General features: G+C 32.2%; 1 protein-coding gene across 8 annotated transcripts in view; it reads right to left on the bottom strand.

Annotated features, from left to right (window-relative positions):
• Nucleotides 1–18,201, bottom strand: part of Kcnh7 (potassium voltage-gated channel subfamily H member 7) — a 434,113-nt gene that overhangs the window by 53,240 nt on the left and 362,672 nt on the right. For all 8 annotated transcript variants that reach the window (XM_010606854.2, XM_010606860.2, XM_033756284.1 and 5 more), the window contains 2 exons: nt 15,601–16,026; nt 3,956–4,355 (listed from right to left, as the gene is read on the bottom strand). In XM_010606854.2, the coding sequence (XP_010605156.1) occupies nt 3,956–4,355; nt 15,601–16,026 (826 nt within the window). The remainder of the gene's footprint in view (nt 1–3,955; nt 4,356–15,600; nt 16,027–18,201) is intronic.

The raw sequence follows: 18,201 nt of genomic DNA, 5'->3' as shown, positions 1-18,201 counted from the left end.
TCTCTCTCTCTCTCTCTCTCTATATATATATATATGTGTGTGTGTGTGTGTGTGTGTGTGTGTGTGTGTGTGTGTGTGTGTATACATATATATATGCCACATTTTCTATTAATCCATTAATGCACACTTAGATGGTTCCCATTTCCATTTCTTTTTTTTTCCTTTATTGTAAATAATGCTGCAATGAACATGGGAGAGTGCAGATACCTCTGTCCTACTTTTCATAGTGGTGCAGTTATTTACACCTACCAACAGTGTGCAAGGGTTCTCTTTCCACCACATCCTTAACAGCATTTATCTTTTTAAAAATCTTTTTGATAACTCATTCTTACTGAGTTCTTTGTGGATTTGATATTTATTTCTCTGATGATTAGTGGTGTTGAGCATTTTGCCCTGTACCTGTTAGTCGTTTGTTTGTCTTTGTTTGAGAAATGTCCCCTTGTCTATTGCTTCTTGTTGCTATTGTTGATATTGAGGTTTTTAGAAATTCATCACATATTTTGGATATTAACTCATCAGAAGTATAGTTTGTAAACACTTTGTCATTCTTTAGATTGTTTCCTCTGCTCTGTCAATTGTTTTCTTTGCTGTGCATAAGTATTTTTGTTTGATGAAATCCCATTAGACTATTTCTTTTTGCTTGTTTCTGTTTCCTGTGCTCTTTGTGTCTTATAAAAAAAAATCCTTAGAGATTAAACATTGTTCCTACTGGTGGCTGAATCATTTGTATATTGAGTTATACTTGTTGGTATTTGCTGCTTAAGCTCTTTAAAGGAGTAGATTAACACAAGTATATTATATTACTTTCCTGATATTTCACTGAATATTCTGGATGTTCAACCTGAGGTTTCCATGCTGGTTTGAATCTGAGTATTTCCCAGACTCATGTGAGCTCCTCGGCTTACTCCACTTGTGATACTTTTTGCTAGGCTTTGGGGACTGACTGTCACCTCATGCGCTTGTGCCTTTCGTATTTATCAATAGATTCAAGGGGACACCCATGAAGATTTTTGAATTTTTCTTGGTCATATCTTCCCTTATTGTCTGTATTGCAAATTTCATCAGTGGAGCCTCCATGACCTCTGATCGTGTTTGCTTAATTCAGTGAGACAGTGGTGGTCCACTGAAGTTGTGCTTTGCTTCCCTGTTCACGATGGTCCAGAAGATACCTTCAGGCAGGAGGCCAAGGACAGCATGGGGCCATCTTGTTTCTTTTCCTTCTTGCAGGCATCACAATTCCTTGCTTGATGTTCAATATCTGAAAACAATTACTTTATATACTCTGTTTAGTTTTCTGTGTCCTTTTGTTGTGTTTGTTTAATAGGGGCCTGATAAAGTTCCAATTCCCTCATCATTGTTGGAAGCTACAAAACTGAGAAATTCTCAAGAAATTCTCCCAAATTGTTTGTCAAGCAGGACAGAGACAAAGACATTTGCCTTATTGTACTAGTTTATGTAATTTTTAAAAACAATATATATATATGATATTTATAGCATTGACATAAGGTATAAACTTTGTTATATCTTAGAAAATTAGGTATAAATATACAGTAATAATTTATATTTACACTTATTTAGTGATGGGTTAACTCTCCCTTTGTTCTTAATTTTGAATTATGAACATCTTAAAAATTAATTTTCTGATGACTGCTTTTGTACAATCACAAATACATTCTGAGTAGTGGGTTTATAAATGTATTTTTATATATTTGAATTATTTGAATTTTGTTAGAGCATAGTTTTTAACATTTTATTTATAGTTTGCTTGAGTTAAATTGCTAAAAATATTGATAACAGATTGCTGTTTGTACAATTTGACTTTAAATTTTTCTTTCAGAGTAAAGATTAAAGAAGCTCAAGAATAATGACAGTTCAATCTGGTAGTCAGTATAGTTATATTTAGCACATATACAAAATTTTACATTGCATCTTAATTCTTTTAAAATTTTTAGGTCAATATTAGGCCATTCATAGGTGTGAGGATTACATACTTAATGTGTAAAGATAACAAAGAGAGAAAATTAAATCATTTTCTAATATAAGTGTCAGCTATCAGGCTCAAACACACCCCTAAATATTAAATGCCTAAATAAATTACAGGGACATTCTTACTATTGTTAAGTTTCATGTCTTAGTTTTACCTTTTTCCTTAATTTATGACACACCGGTAACAACAGAATTCTCCAGGAGTAGCTACAAGTTTGTCCCTGTGAGACTTTAAGCTTTAAATACTCTTGTTATGATTAAACTTTCTAGAACCAAGTCTTTTATTGAAACAAACAATGTTATGTGGAATGTGAATTTAGTTTACTGTACACAACATGATTAGGGTATATTCTCTTTTCTTTAAAGATGAAATTCACCTGTAGGAATCATGGTTCCTTTTATAAAAAGCAATAGAAATGATCTAGTGCTATATTTACAAAAGTAAGAAACAGGAAGAAGGGAAGGAAGGAAGGAGAAAGAGGAGAAAAATCAGAGGGCGGGGACAAATGGCTAATACTTTGGCCATTTGATCTACAAAATAGAGATTAGGTATAGACTAAGTAAAGAACTGAGCTTTTTTCAATTTAAAATAGGTCACATAAGGAACAACAGTATGCATTTCACTTAATCCTAATAGTGGGGAACACTAATAAACAGAGAGCTGGCTGAACTTCAATATATTTCAAAAACTTTCTCAAAAATCTTAAACTTTAAAATGTAAGTTCTAGTTTCTTAAATACTATCAAAAATATAATTTCTTAAAAACTGCATTTCTATATATATGTTTAATCAAGAACAGACTGTTATCTTTTCTTTGTTTGCTCCCTATGCCACTAAAGTTTATAGCCAACATAAAGTATATTCAAGTAGGTATAATTACAAAATGGTTGGACTGTGTATGCTGAGAAATCCAATCTCCCTGAATAGATATTTCTATTTTTTTCTGGTAATCTTTACTTTGATATCCTTCTGGATACAAAGCAATGTGTTCATCAGCAAGGCTTTGATTGAATTTGTAGAATATCTTAAGAATTATCTAAATATGTTATTTCCTTTTATGAATTTTATTTAAAAACACTAAAGCACACACACATATGCACACACACATATGAAAAGTTAAAAAAGACAAGTTGGATAAACCTGTCTCATAAATAGGTCTATTTAAGCACATTTCAGTAGTTAGTATGTTGACATTTAAAAATCAATAATCAGGATCTATTTTCAACTTTGTATGCAATCCTGGAAGATGCTCTTTTTGAAATAGCAAAAATCAATCTTTTTTTTGCCAATTCCTGTCTGATATCATCAAGGTTAAATTAAGTGGTTTCACAGGAGAATGTTTAAAAATAGCATTAAAACATTGTCATTTAAACTGTTTTTATTCAGAGTACTGTATGTAATAAATGATATTTTTGAGATAACACTATTATGAGATCAAAAGTAATTACCTAGATCTCGTCACAATGTCACAGGAGGAAGAATCTGGTCAATATTAGGAGAAAAACACACGCACACATATATTATATATATTATATATGAAGATTAGCTTAAACTATAATTGTGTTTTTATCTTTCTGCTTATTATCTATCTGCCTCTTTATTTCTATTGCATGTATGCTAGCTAATATTGCTTATTATAACCTGGTCTCAGCTTGAAATAGAAAATAGCTACTAGTGATAAATTTTAAATACAGTACCTATTTTCATAGCATTGGTGAAGTATGAATTTCAATTTCTGAAACCCCAGACCCATGTAACTCCAATTTTATGCCCTTGATTTTCTGAGATCAAGAATAACCTTTTTGTGTTTTCACAGAGAGGATCAGAGTTGAGAAAATACAGTACCTATATATGTAATCTCATTATTTTCACAATATTCTTTTTTCATTGCTCGACTCTCAGTCTTCTAAAGATATCAATTTGTGAGATCATTTTATCCTAACAAATAGCAAAAGAGAAATCTACTTACAGCCAATCAACATGACACAAATTGAAAAGATTTTCTCCGAATTGGTGTTAGGAGACACATTTCCAAATCCTACACTTGTTAAACTGCTGAAGGTAAAATAAAGTGCTGTGACGTATTTGTCTTTAATGGATGGTCCAGAACTGGAGTCACTGTCATTGTAACGTTTCCCAATTTGTTGTCCTAAGGAGTCCAACCATCCAATTTTGTCTGTCAGATATGGCCTTTCTACATTCCCAATCGCATACCAAATGCAAGCCAGCCAGTGAGCAATCAGGGCAAATATGCACATTAAGAGCATGAGGACAGCAGCACCATATTCTGAGTATCGATCCAGTTTCCTGGCCACTCGCACAAGACGAAGGAGTCGAGCAGTCTTCAAAAGACCAATTAATGTGGTTGTCTGTTGGAATAAATGTTCATGGTTAGAAACAGTTGCTAAACAATTCAAAATACGTTCCTGTAAAACAGAGTTGTTTATAATCAAATTAAAACAATATTGTAGTGTTGAGATTACTGTATATTTAGATTATTAAAGTTAGTTCTTTTTAAAAATTAAACATGATTTCCAAAATACTTTGAAATTATATATAATATAATATAATATAATATTATATATAATATATGTATATATCAAATTCAGTATTCTGACATGCAAGAAAGATGGGACAGAAAATCTTATTTTAAACTCTAATCAAGTGCTTTGCAATAATGTGTACACAGTAATTCATTAACTAACAATGTTTCTGCGTTGTTACCTGCCTATAAGATACTTACTGCCCACCAGGATTTAGTATTCACAGAAATGCTTGCTTTTCTAATAGAATTACTTTATAGACAATGTTTCTTCTCTAATGTAAAGAAACAAGGTCTTCTGTCTACTGGATAGAATAGATGTTTCAAAAATATAAACAATGTGAGAGTGAAACATATGATAATAATGTTAAACAGAATATAGGGCCAAAGGATGTTTGGGAGCATGGCTTGTGGTAGAGACAGCTTCAGAAAGGAAGCCCAAGAAAGACCTTGCTGACGAACCAAAATTTGAGCAAGCAAGGCTTGAATAGTGAGAAGGGGCCAGTCAAGCTGCTTCTTCTGTAACCCTGGAAACATTTATCAGACAACTGCTGGCATGAATTACTCTCTATACTTAAATGCATTTCTTGTCTTGTTTTCTTTCTAAATGTGTTAAATTGATAAGTTGTTTCTTGGTATACCAATGATGACATAATTGTCTTTTCCCTTGAACTAATTGCATGATTATTACTGACCAGGTATCGAATGACAGACTACTTTCATATAATAACAGGATACTTAACTGATGTTTGGACTTGAAATCTGGTAAGTACAAATTACAAGTTCATTTCTTATGTTTCCTAAATAATGTCAAATGTAGCACTATATAATTCACAGGGCATATAATTATTCTATAGTCAACATGGTGTTTACCAATCAATTATTGTGTCATTTTATCTATTCATTGCTGGTGTTAATTTCACAAAGTACATCCTACTGTTTTTAGGACACATATATCTTAATCTAAAAAATAGTACACGGAAAAACTGTGACTTCATATCTGTTAGTATTGACTTTGTTAAAAAAATGCTCTAAATGTCAAGAAAAGTGTTTTCATTAAAACATTACAATTCTTTAATGTAGTTTGTTTCTTGTGCTACACAAGAAGGAGGATTCCTTGGTCATTCTGAATTCTTTATTTTAAGACTGGAACCCTCTCAGTTTAACAAGTTTATGAGGTTGAGACAGGTTTGTCATAACTAGAGTCTAATCTTTGCTCATTTTTGGTTAAGTAGAGAGGAGTGAATCTCTTCTGTCCCCAAATGCTCACTTATTATTTTTTAGAATGCAATAAATGTATTTTTCTTCATAGATTTAAAAAATATATCTCTATGGAAATCAATATGGAGATACCTCAAAGAACTAGGTTTAGCAGTTCCATTTGACCCAGCCATCCCTCTGCTGGGTATCTTTCCAAAAGAATTAAAAGAATCATATCACAGTGATATATGTGCACCTATGTTTATAGCAGTACAGTTTGTAATAGCTAAAACTTGGAAACAGCCCATTTGCCCATCAGTTGGAAACTGGATAAAGAAGATGTGGTTTTTCTATAAAATAGAATACTACACAGCCATAAAGAATAATAAATTAGAGTCATTCATAGGAAAATGGATACATATTGAGGATATACTTCTAAGTGAAATAAATAAGCCACAAATGTATAAATACTGAATAGTTTCTCTGGTGTGAAAAACTATAATGGTACATAAGATCCTAATGATATAATTGAAATGTGAAATAGGAAGAAAAGGGCTAAAGGTGTAGGGGAAGTGGGAGGGTAGGGGAAAGGTAATAAGGGAAAAGGAAAACATTATGAGAAAATGAAAAAATTAAAACAAAGTATTTGTAAATAGGGAAGGGAGGAGGGGGTGAAGGGAGGGCAGGGATAAGGGGAAAAAATGAGAACGAAAAACTGTCATGTAAAGGTACAAGATCCCAATGATGAATGTAACTGTACTGTATACCTAAAATTTACAATAAACTCAATGAGAAAAAAATCTCTCAAGGAATTATGACAAGTTTAAAATAGTATTAAATGGTAATCTAGAAAGTAAATACACTTTCCACTCTTTATATTGTCTATATTTTAGCTTAGCAGTATTGTGCTAGGACTCTGGAATGGATAAACTTACGGTTGAATTCTGTTTCAATACCAATATGCAACCTTGGACAAATAATCCATGTGATCTTAAGCTTCAGTATCTATCTGTAAGCATGAATAACAATGTCTATCCTACAGGGTTGTACATAATCCTAATAAATTGTAGATCTTCTTGTTTCTATTTAAATGCAACTTAAATTTCTATATCTGTTAATAGGAAGTGATATTATGTTGTAAAATGGGTTGATTGAGCTTCCCGATATTTACCTCAGACCTATGGAATCCCAGGTGGAGGTCTTTCCTCAGAGGCTAGGTTCCCCGCTTGGGGAAATGACCGAGACTGATGACAAGAACTTTTTCCAGGTACCTCAGACAATGATAATGGGAATCCCCATTGTCAATATTTCACTATTTTTACACAGCTGAGAGTCCTGTGTTTATTTTCCTTTTCAATTCTGCTATCTTTTTACTTGTGCTAGCATATCACAAATATCTGAATATCATTGTTGAAATCCTCATATCATTATTTGTTTTGAAAGAACATTTCCCAAAACAAACGAAAAATATAAAGCAAATTCTCCAGGTTTTTGGCAAATAAAGTGAAATATTTCCAAATAAATGAGTTCTTTCTATAGCATATTGTAAAATGAGTACTTCTGGCTATAAAAATAATAAATTTATGTTATTAAAAAGGAAAGAAAAACAAATCTGTTGTGCATTCCATACTCCTTTTGCCCCCCCATCATCTGACTTTTCCTAGTATTATATCAAAATCAAAATAAAATTTATATGATAGTAAATCCTCTAATTGTATTGATTCAGATGAATAAATAAAATTTACACAATAACGTATGAATGACCTCTGCTCTGCAGAAAATTAAGTGTAAAAGTGTGGTACATCATAAAGTCTCAAAACAATTGACATAATTCATACATAATAATTATAGAAATTTTGAAAGAAAAGGGAGGGAAAGAGAGCGAGCAGATAAGGAGAAATTACAAGGCTGTTGCTATTCTTCTCAGTTATATTATAAGGTAAGGATGGATGAATACTACTTTTAACAAAATATTTTTTGTGGTTTTGTAACATGTACCTAAGCATAATTGCATATTTTGGTTCAACAATACAATAAATGGCTTGGCCTTATTTCTGCTTCTATCAGAATATTGCCAATATATTTGGATATTCTTTGTCAGTAACAGTTGTGACAGCACAGCTTGTAGATAATGGTTAAGGCTACATTAATTGTTTTCTTTTTCATCTTTAAATGTCTCTTAAAGACCCAAGATTTCTTGACCTGGATTGCGGAATGGAAAGAATAGACTAAAGAATTATCAGTATCCTCTTGCTGAGTTGGTCACAATTTGTCCTTGTTTTTCAGCTTAGTGGTCTATCCTTGTATTACTTGAATGTGAAAAAAAAAATGCCACCAACAACTACACATAATGTTGTGCTAACATCCAAATTTGACTAAAGAGAGAGAATTTAAGAATACATGATTATCTCATAGCATTATTTTCATGTAATGTCCAAATATGTATAGAAATCTTTCTGATTTTTAATTTTTGAGAATATAATAAATCAAAATATCCAGGAATTCATACATAACTATTTGAAAACAGCACAGCAAAGCATTTTATCTTTGATGTTAATTTTTGAGCCTTTAATTGGTATCAGAAAATACTGTCTACTAGCAATTACTTTTAATTGTCTGATAGTAATTACTATAATGAACTCAACTTGTGAAGTTTCTTCCTGTGCCCGTTCCATCTCAGATCTCAGATCTCAGCTCATTTTTCGTGATTGAATATTCCCAATTCTTTTGTCCAGAATTGCATAGTTTAAAAAATCCTTATTTAAGAATTTTTAATGCTTTTCTTAATACTTTTTATAATTTAAAGAATCTTCTAGAAATTCAGTTATCCATATTTCTTGATGATCAATGAATACTATTTAATTTTTAACTGTTTAAAACATCCACATCCTTGGGAGGCTGAGGCAGGAGGATCGCTGTGAGTTTGAGACCAGCCTGAACTACATAGTGAGTTCCAGGTCAGTCTCAAATACATAGTGAGACTCTGTCTCAAAAAAACAAACAAAAAATTTAAATTAAAAAAAAATAAAATATTCACATCCATTGCTTATTAAAAGCCATAGGTACCCTGTTATACCGAGGCAGAATTCAGTTTCCCTTATTAAGTTTTTGACCTTCTTGACTATATATACAATCGTAGTTTTGTAAATATATTAGCAGGTACACCACACTTAAAATGACTATGTCAATCTCTTCACTAGATATTCTACAATAAATCAGGCAATATTCTCTCCTAATGCAAGTTGAATTCTTCTTGAATGCCTAATGCTAGGTAATATTTTTATCAGTATTAAGCAATTCTCCATTTAAGAATAAATTCAGCTACCATTAAATTGAGAAAATCCTATGTTCAAGAATTATAAAAATGATTCTACTTTTAGTCATTATTTTCAATAATTTTACTTTTAAAGCACTTTGTGTTTTTCCTGTGCTGGGTATCAAATCCAGTGCCTCACATATACTGTACTAGATAAGTGCCCTACCACTCAGTTACAACTCTAGTACCTTAAAGTACATCAGGCGCTTACTCTTTAAAACCTTTGCCTTCATATAAGTGATATATTTTTTCTCTTATAAACTAGGAAATATGACTGCGAAATTTTTGGTTTCATTTACAGTTGATAGAATAAATTATCCTTGCAACTTTGTAACATCCTTGCAACATTCTATCCTGTTTGTCAAGAAATATTTGGGTGCAAATGGAAAAATGGTATAGCAAGCAATAAATTTCATGATGCTATGATAATTTTTTGCTTTAAATTTCATTTTTGCTAATTCCTTCTTAGTTAAATGATATAATTATTATTTTATTATTTATAGAGTAAAATTCAATAATATAATATAGTGTCTATTCAGTCCAATACTATTTTAGTTTTTCCAAGGATACATTCAGTAATATAATCAAACAGTTATATTTTGAATGTATATGGAATCTTGGGAAACTATCTGCTGTTTCATTTTTTATACATACCAAATATCATGATTACTTCCACAAAGTATGACTTTTGAAGAGGAGAGTCTTATAGCCTCATTGAGAAAAAACTTTCTATCATTAAGTAACTTTTTATAGTGAGACATTTGCTTTTATTTTGTTTTATAACTAACATTCTATTGTGTTTCTATCTGAATTCATTTTCTCCTTTACAGTAACACTGAAAACTGGTCATGAAATTGTTCTAAACCACAATGGACAGATGTTACCTCAAGAAAACAACTACGGATGCTATACATTTTAAAATTGGAATTTAACTTTGGAGAAAATTGTACCTCATGCTAGCTCAATCAACTGATCATTTATAAATGATAAATAAATGGGAAAATTAGAGCAAAGTAATTTTTCTCATTGTAGACCCTGTGTCTTTCCCTTGCCATGTCAGAGTTTTACAAGCATAATCAAAGCTCTGGGTATAATCCAATGGAAACTTTTGTCAAATATAAATCAAGGGCTACCGAGAGAGAGAGAGAGAGAGAGAGAGAGAGAGAGAGAGAGACTTTAATGTAGGCATATATACATCTACATGTCTTCAAAAAGTGATTTATTATTTAAAGTTGAAAATAGATGTGTAATATTTTAGATATTAACTTCTAAGAAACAGATGGTGTCTATTATAAAGATAAAGTTCAGAAATATGAGCTGACAAAAATGACTACAATTTCTATACAGATGCCTGATAAGTTTTTCCTGTAGTCACTCTACAGTTTATCTATCAGATTGAGTCAAGCATATGAAAATGAACAAAAATCTCTTTCTTTTCTCTACTGAAATGTTCCCTCAAAGAAATCTGTGAGATATTTACTCTTCAAGGGCCTTTATTGGCTTGCATTCAGAATTCATGCAAAGTAACAGAAAAAATGTGAAGGATGAGAGGTCAGCAAAGCAAATAATTAATCACAAAAACCCTAATTTTCAAGGGAGGAAGAAGCGAAAGGAACATGTAAATAATAAGAAATCCTTAGTTTGTAACTGTTAGTATCTCAGAAATTAAGATTTGCTACAGAGAAGCTGAATATGGGATGATTTTAGGCAAATAATCAAAGTTCACCTTTTGGAGAGTGAGGCAATAATATCGTTCATTTGCATTAATAATTTTCAAGTAATTTTTTATGCATGGCATGAGGCATGGTGTTTCAAAAAATTGAGAAAAATGGAAAGAGAAGAATTAAGGTGTGTCCTGTACATGTACTGACTCCACATAATGAATGTAACCATTATGTAACCATTACTGTAAACATTTACTGATAAAAATTTTAAAAAGAATGTACCCTAGGAAAACAATTAGGAAATAAAGAAGCTTTCGCTTTGTGGATGGCATTAACATCAGGAAGATATTAATCATATAAACAAATCCAGTTATTCCCAGCATTCATTTTCTGTAACATGTTTCAAAATAACAGAAGATTCTTCCATTATTAGTAGATGATTTGCTTTTGCTTAAACTAAAAAAATTAAGCAATTGTTGTAAAAAACATGAACAATTATGTTATGCACTTTTTAGTAAAAATGTACTGCCAAGCCATCTTTTTAGCATATCTTTTTAGTTCTTCATAGGGTGCCCAATTTATCTCTAAGCCATCTGTACTTGGATGAGAAATAGCAGCATCTTAACTTTAAGATGGACAAAACAAGAATTTCTTCTCTACAACATACCTTTTTCTCCCCAGGTTTTTACCATCTGGATAATACATTACCACTTACAAAAGTAATCCTGTATTATAAAAGTAATCCTATTATTAAAGTAATCCTATTGCTCCTCCCAAGTTGTTTTCAACAAGAATAAACAACAACAAATACCTTCCAACCACCTCTTATCGTATCTTTTCCCTTAATCTTTCATACAGCATTTAACACACCAACAAACCCTGATGGATCACCTCCAAATGTATCCCCAATGTATCTATCTCTCTCTTTCTGTCTGTTGTCACCAGGCAGTCCTGCTGTTTCTTTGTTCCTCCTGAATTACAGCGTGGGCTTTAACCAGATTCCTCGTTCTTACTTCCAGTCTGATGACAATGGCCTATGTATTCCTTCAAAATGTCAATCAGAGAGTGCTTTCCCATTCCAAAGAATCCTACTGCAAGCACAAAAAGCAAATCCCAGACTCTGTGAGATTTGGTCCCCATCCAGACACTGTCAGATCTTAACATCTCACCTCTTGCTGTGTTTCAGCCTGGCCGCTACTGTCCTTCTTTCCCTTCCTCTAACATGCTGAGCCTGTTTCTCATTTGCACCATTTTCACAAGTTTAAAATGCTTGGCACGGTGGTTTCATGTGGCTGCTTCCTTCTTGTCGAGTCTCAACTCAAACGATACCTACCTGTTCAGCGACCTCTCCATATCTCCAAACCCAAATCAGTCACTCGCTCAAGTCATTCTCCATCATTTCCACCTGTTTCACAACCACAGCAGCATTTACTCTTTTTCTGAAATCATCTTGCATAGTTAATGTTTTTTTGAATATTATCTATTTTCCGATCTTTGCTTTCTGCCGTGCCCTCTTCCCTAATCCTAGAATGATACATTTTGGAGAACAGAAATTTTTGTCAAGTTTATTTCTGAATATTCACACCGAGGATCGTGGCCTGCCATTTTGAAGAATGTTCAATAAATATTTGGTAAATGAGTGAAGTATTATATTAATAAAGAGAGCACATAAGGTAGGACTATGTCACTTACAGTGCAGAGTTTCAGGGGCTTCGTCTGTAAAATGAATAATTAACTTTCTCGGTTGGAAACCGCGTGAGATGACTTGTGGTACTTCTAGTTCTAAGATCTATGTTGGCAGTGGTACTAGATTCTCGTTTAGAGGTATTATTTATTTTGGAATCTGTCAAAGTATTTTAAAATGTAGACCTTAAAATTTAAAAGAAAGGAACTCCTTATACTTCTTTTCCTAAGCCTATCTAGAAAAGCTCCATCCCTTACCCACTGCCCTCCTGTACAAGACGAAAGACAATACTCAGGCTGCACTCTCCGTACATACTTCAAATTCCCTCCCATGCTGCAATCTCAGCAATTCTCAGTCTTCTTACGTGTTCATTGTTTTTCATATTTTTTTACTGTGCTAGGATTAAAATCAGGGCTTCACACATGCTAGGCAAGGGCTCCACCACTAGGTTACACACTCAGATATATTTTATTTTATTTTTGAGACAGAATCTCGCTTAGTTGCACAGGCTGTCTGGAACTTGAGCTCCTCCTGCCTCAGCTTCCTGAGTAGCTGAGATAAAGGCATGTACTGCCACACCAGCCCATTGCTTGTCCGTCTTTAGTAGCATTTCCTTCAGGCTCTTGCTTTTTAACTTGCAAATATCTTAGAAAAAAACCCACAAGAAACAAAATACAATAACCCTTCCTTCACCCTGTACGGTTTTCCCACACTCTTCTTTTCTTTCCTTTGTCACCCAGATCCTGACAAAGGGGGTCCTATTCACTTTCTATTAGTTTGAAACCACTTTAGTTTGATGCTATGGCCAATATCTAATTTACTTAATACTATGGATACATACCTGACTGACACATTCAGTGACTCATTTTTAGTTCTCCACATAGTTTATGTCCCTACTGTCCTTGATACCTTCTTCTTGAATTATTTTTATTTCCTAGTTTACTGCCTCTAATGAGGAAGGTAGAAAGAAGTTCCAATGTCCAGGACAATCTCAAACACCAACCAAAAATTTTCATGTCCATTATAAATTTTCAATGTCCTGCTGGTCATTTGTATATGTAAAAAGCAAATTTAAAGTCACTCAGCCTTAAAACTAGGTTTTAAGTATAAGCAAATTTACTTTTGCACATTTTTGTATTCATTAAACTTAAGGAAATCGACCATGTAAATTTAGACATGATTAAATTTTTCTCTGTGGAACTATACTAAAAGTTGTTCCCCATCTCTTGAATTTACATTTTCAGTGGCAGCAAGGGTATTTGTATATGTATCACAGCATTACTGTATAATTGTACTCCTCACAGGCACAGAGTTCAGACATCTATCCATGTAGATATACATATATATATGCATACTTATACATAAATTCATATATATATACACACACATGAACATATATGTACATATATTTTTGATCCTTATAATAAGCTGCCAATATAAAAAACTAATTATGTATTAGTTGACTTCTTTATCTGTTGTTCAAATATAAGTTTATTTATTAAAACAAGGCAGAAGCACCTTAGATTTTTATTTTATCATTTAATGTACATATGCCTGAATGATTTACTCATTCCACTAAATGCTACTTTATTATAAAAGTATTTCTTTTATTTTTTATTTTTGGTGTTTATTAGACTTCTGAAGTTATATGTGTACAACGACTTTCATTTAATAATAGTCAAAAGAGACTTTACAAAATACTTTTTGTTAAATCAAATGTTGGTTTCAAAGAGGCTGGGAATCTGTGGTTCTAGGTCTATAAAGGGTTTTTTCTCTAATTACAATCACCTATTACAGCTCCCACTGGTAATAAGGATTTCTCCCTTCCATGCTGTCATGTTCCCTTATACACAGTGATAGAAAAGTGTGTATTTATATTTGATAGTGCTCTATCAGACTATCCACTGGCCATCAACTTTTGAGTGTTTTTTTTTATTCTGTTTTTATCAGCAGGAGTTTATGTAATATAAATATATGGTTCTTTCATTGTAAGAGACTCAAAGATAAATAATAATGAAGCATTTTGCTTTCTTGTCTTTTAGTTGAAACTCAAAATTAGGAGTATTTGTTAAAAGTTTAACTAGCTTAACAAGTTGCTATTTTTATTTTTTTGATTTAGGATTTATTTTTTGTTTCACTTGTTTTATTTCACTAGTCTCGAATTAATTACCAAAACCAACAACAACGTGAGAGGAAAAGATGCTATTATTATCATTCTTTTATAGAGAAGGAAAATAAGGTTTGAGAATTTATTTAAGATTTGTAGAATCCAGAAGAGTGTCTTAATCCATAGTTTTGCTCTTAACTGACCCAAAGATTGGCCAGCATATTCTGGAAAGAGGAAATTTAAATCTAAACCTATTGATTTCCTTTGTCAGGGGAAGATTCTTGTCCTGAAACCATCACTGGGTAGCTAGCCAGTGTTGACATCCATTGACATCTGGCTTCTGGTTCTTAGTTAGAAAAGGTAATGGATTTGAAACATTCAGCACATTGAATTTATCTGTTTTCAGCCTACTCCCTGCCTTTTGTAATTCTTTCCATTATAGAACCCAGAAAATATATATACAACAAAAATTAGTGGGAATTAAATGGAGGAGGCAATTTAAATGGAGGACACAATTTAAATTGAGGATAATTTAATTTCACTTGGATCAGAGTCCTTTGAGAATCTGATTATAGTAATGGATACTCTATCTAGAAAATACACTCAGTATACCTACACTTTTCAAATCTACTTGAAGTTTCCAACTTTGTAAGGTATTTAGAACATAAAAAATATTTTTCAATATGGATTCTATTTAGGAGAAAGAGTTTTTGGGCAAGTGTTCAAGAGAGAGTGTTCGCTTCAAGTCAAAATAATGAATTAAGAAAGAGACAACCTTAATGTTTGACAATTTTACACTCATGAACATAATTTATAGAGATTTTATATCATGGGAATTTGTTCTATAAATGTACCGCTTGTTTGACAGTTTATGTTGTTGGATCAAAGATGAATATTTTGAATCTCTTAGCAAAAATAGAAGGAATTTAAATTATTTGCAATGGAAAGAAATTCCATTTCATTATATAGCATTTCCAAGTGAAAATGAATTTCATGTGTGAGGTATAGGAAGTTTATAAAGCAACCATTTTTTTGAAGCTTAACTAAATTTCTTTTATAACTGGAATCTTTCCGAAAATAAGACGCTCAAGTAGCTCTTACCTCATCTGAACCTGATCCAAAAATCAGCAAGTCAAAAGGGATGGCAGCAACCATGTCAATCAGGAACCAGCCTTTGAAGTAGTGGATTGCTATTTTGGCAGGGTCACTTACCACTTCTTCATTCTGATTTACATATGTTGTTCTAAAATTTATTAGAATATCTATGATAAACATAATATCCACAATCAAGTCTACCACATTCAAAGGGCTACAAGAATAGCCACATTCTCGTCTTTTCTGTTCTTCTCTGTCATTGAGGAGAAAGGCTGCAGAGTAGGGTGTGAATATCGCGGTGTATATAACCAAGAGGAGAATAAGCCAGTCCCAGACTGCCTTGAAGGGGCTGTAGTGCAATATTGTAAATTTGTTGATGCGTGGTGTCTGCAGTTTATATTCTGGCAGGACATCTGCTCCCAAAGAAAGAACCTGAACATAAAGAAAACCATATATTACTGTCATTTTAAATTGTCAGTATGTAATCTAGGAATCTTAAAAAATATTAAGATAATTGTATAGCAAAATCTATTGGAAAGGATTTATGTCATCTTGAAGTATGTATGTAAAGCACACATACATTTAGATAAATTCATATAAACCCCTAATATGTAGAATGTTTGGTTCAAGAAAACCTCACTGGTATTTCTTAATAAATTTTGTTTTTCTCTGAAAAATAATGAATGTTATTCTTGAGATTATGTGGGATAGTTATTACTTCTTTGAAATAAATAATTCAAAAGAAATTAAAATATAAGATTATTTTTAGAAAATTATAAAATCAGTTTTGCAATGTGAGTAATAGTTCAGTTTCCAAATCTAGGAAAGGATTGACTGTAATGAAGAGAAATATAGTTGGACTCAGGGTCATATTTGATTTACATAGTTTTACCATATAATTTAAACTTGATAAATTAAACATAACTCATTAAATATGTAATAAAGTAGTTTTTGTACCTGCAATTTATTCTTAACATGGGGTTGGGGAGAGGCAAATGAGATTAAAATATAGGAATGTTTTCTCTAAACGATGAGAGGGTATTTTATGTTCTGGTACACATATAGTTTCACCCAAACTCTTCCAGTAAATTTAGAGAAGTCTGAAAGAAAGATTCTGAAAGGAGATGTTCAGAGTATTGACCTGGAAGTGTTCCAAAATTCTTAGTCACCAACGGGTTGATGAGACTTAAGATATTTTCTACTCAATAAAGCATTGGGCAAACAAAAATAGTTCACCATTTAACATTTTTGTTTATCTGAAAAAAAATGAGAGCTGAACTTAAGTTATGTCCCCACCAAATGGACAAATACATTGTTTTGTGGTTTCATATCAAGTTATAAAAACAAACACAAGTTAAACAGAAAGGCTATGTAGTTACATAAGACGGCACAAGCAAAGCCATTTTAAGACAACTATGAGTTATCATTTTAAGCCATCATACCCATGCATGTTCAGTGGTTCTAGTTCAAAGTTAATTTTACTAAATACAAATAAGTAAGCAGGTAGTGGATGCATCATTTTGTGCAGTATAAACCCGAGGTCATTTCCCGTTGGTTATTTAGAATAGTCAGTGCTTTTGGTAATTATGCCCACTTTGGTGTAATCTTAACAATACCAATGAACTATCTCAGGAAAATTTCAATTTTAAATATTATTATTATTATTGCCATATCTCATTGATTTTCCCCTATATAGCAAGTTACCATCCATATCTTAAAAAAAAATTCAGCTGTTAACCCCAAATGAGACATAGCATAACTTTTAAATTAACTCAAGATTTCATCTTCAATAAAGAAAACTGCTTTTAGATAACAGTTAAACTAATTTAACTAGCTTTGGAAAAAATAGACACAATCATTTAATAATTCCCAAGTAAAGCTGAATCACTAAGTGTTTTGGAGGAAATAGAGCTTTATCTTAAGCTATTGTGTGAAGCCAAGAGCTTAGTTCTGGAAAAACAGAAATGAGAAAAATAAAGTGAATTTATTATTTATGAAATACTAAAATCCTTTGAATCCAGGATACATATGTAAGTACACAAGCTGAAAACTCAAATAGGGAAAATTTTTAATTATCCATCATTTAATAAATACCGATAAATCTCTACACCGGACTCTCTGATCTTATTGTGATTAGTACAGATCCGTGTGTGACATTTTGATCTGGACAGATAGATGGATCACACCTTAAGGTGCCCTTCTGAAATGTAATCTTCCTTTCTCAAAAACCAGGGGCATGGATTACAGAGGAAATTAAAGAAGAAATTAGACAGTTTTTACAAATAAATGAGAATGCCAATACAACATACAGGAATCTTTGGGACACAATGAAAGCAGTTCTACGTGGAAAATTCATAACATTGAATGCCCACACTAGGAAAACAGAGCGGGCTCAAATAAACAACTTAACGATGAAACTTAGACTCCTAGAAAAACAAGAGCAAGAAAAACCCAAAGCTCGAACAAGAGAGGAAATTATAAAGATCCGAGCAGAAATCAATGCAATTGAAATTAAGAAAACGATACAAAAAATAAATGAAACAAAGAGCTGGTTTTTTGAAAGAATAAATAAAATTGACAAACCCTTAGCTAATCTTATCAAAAAAA

The sequence above is a fragment of the Fukomys damarensis genome, unplaced genomic scaffold (genome assembly GCF_012274545.1).
Source record: "Fukomys damarensis isolate Sample0158 unplaced genomic scaffold, DMR_v1.0_HiC HiC_scaffold_26, whole genome shotgun sequence".
Lineage (NCBI taxonomy): Eukaryota > Metazoa > Chordata > Mammalia > Rodentia > Bathyergidae > Fukomys > Fukomys damarensis.
This window is presented reverse-complemented; position numbering and strand designations above follow the sequence as displayed.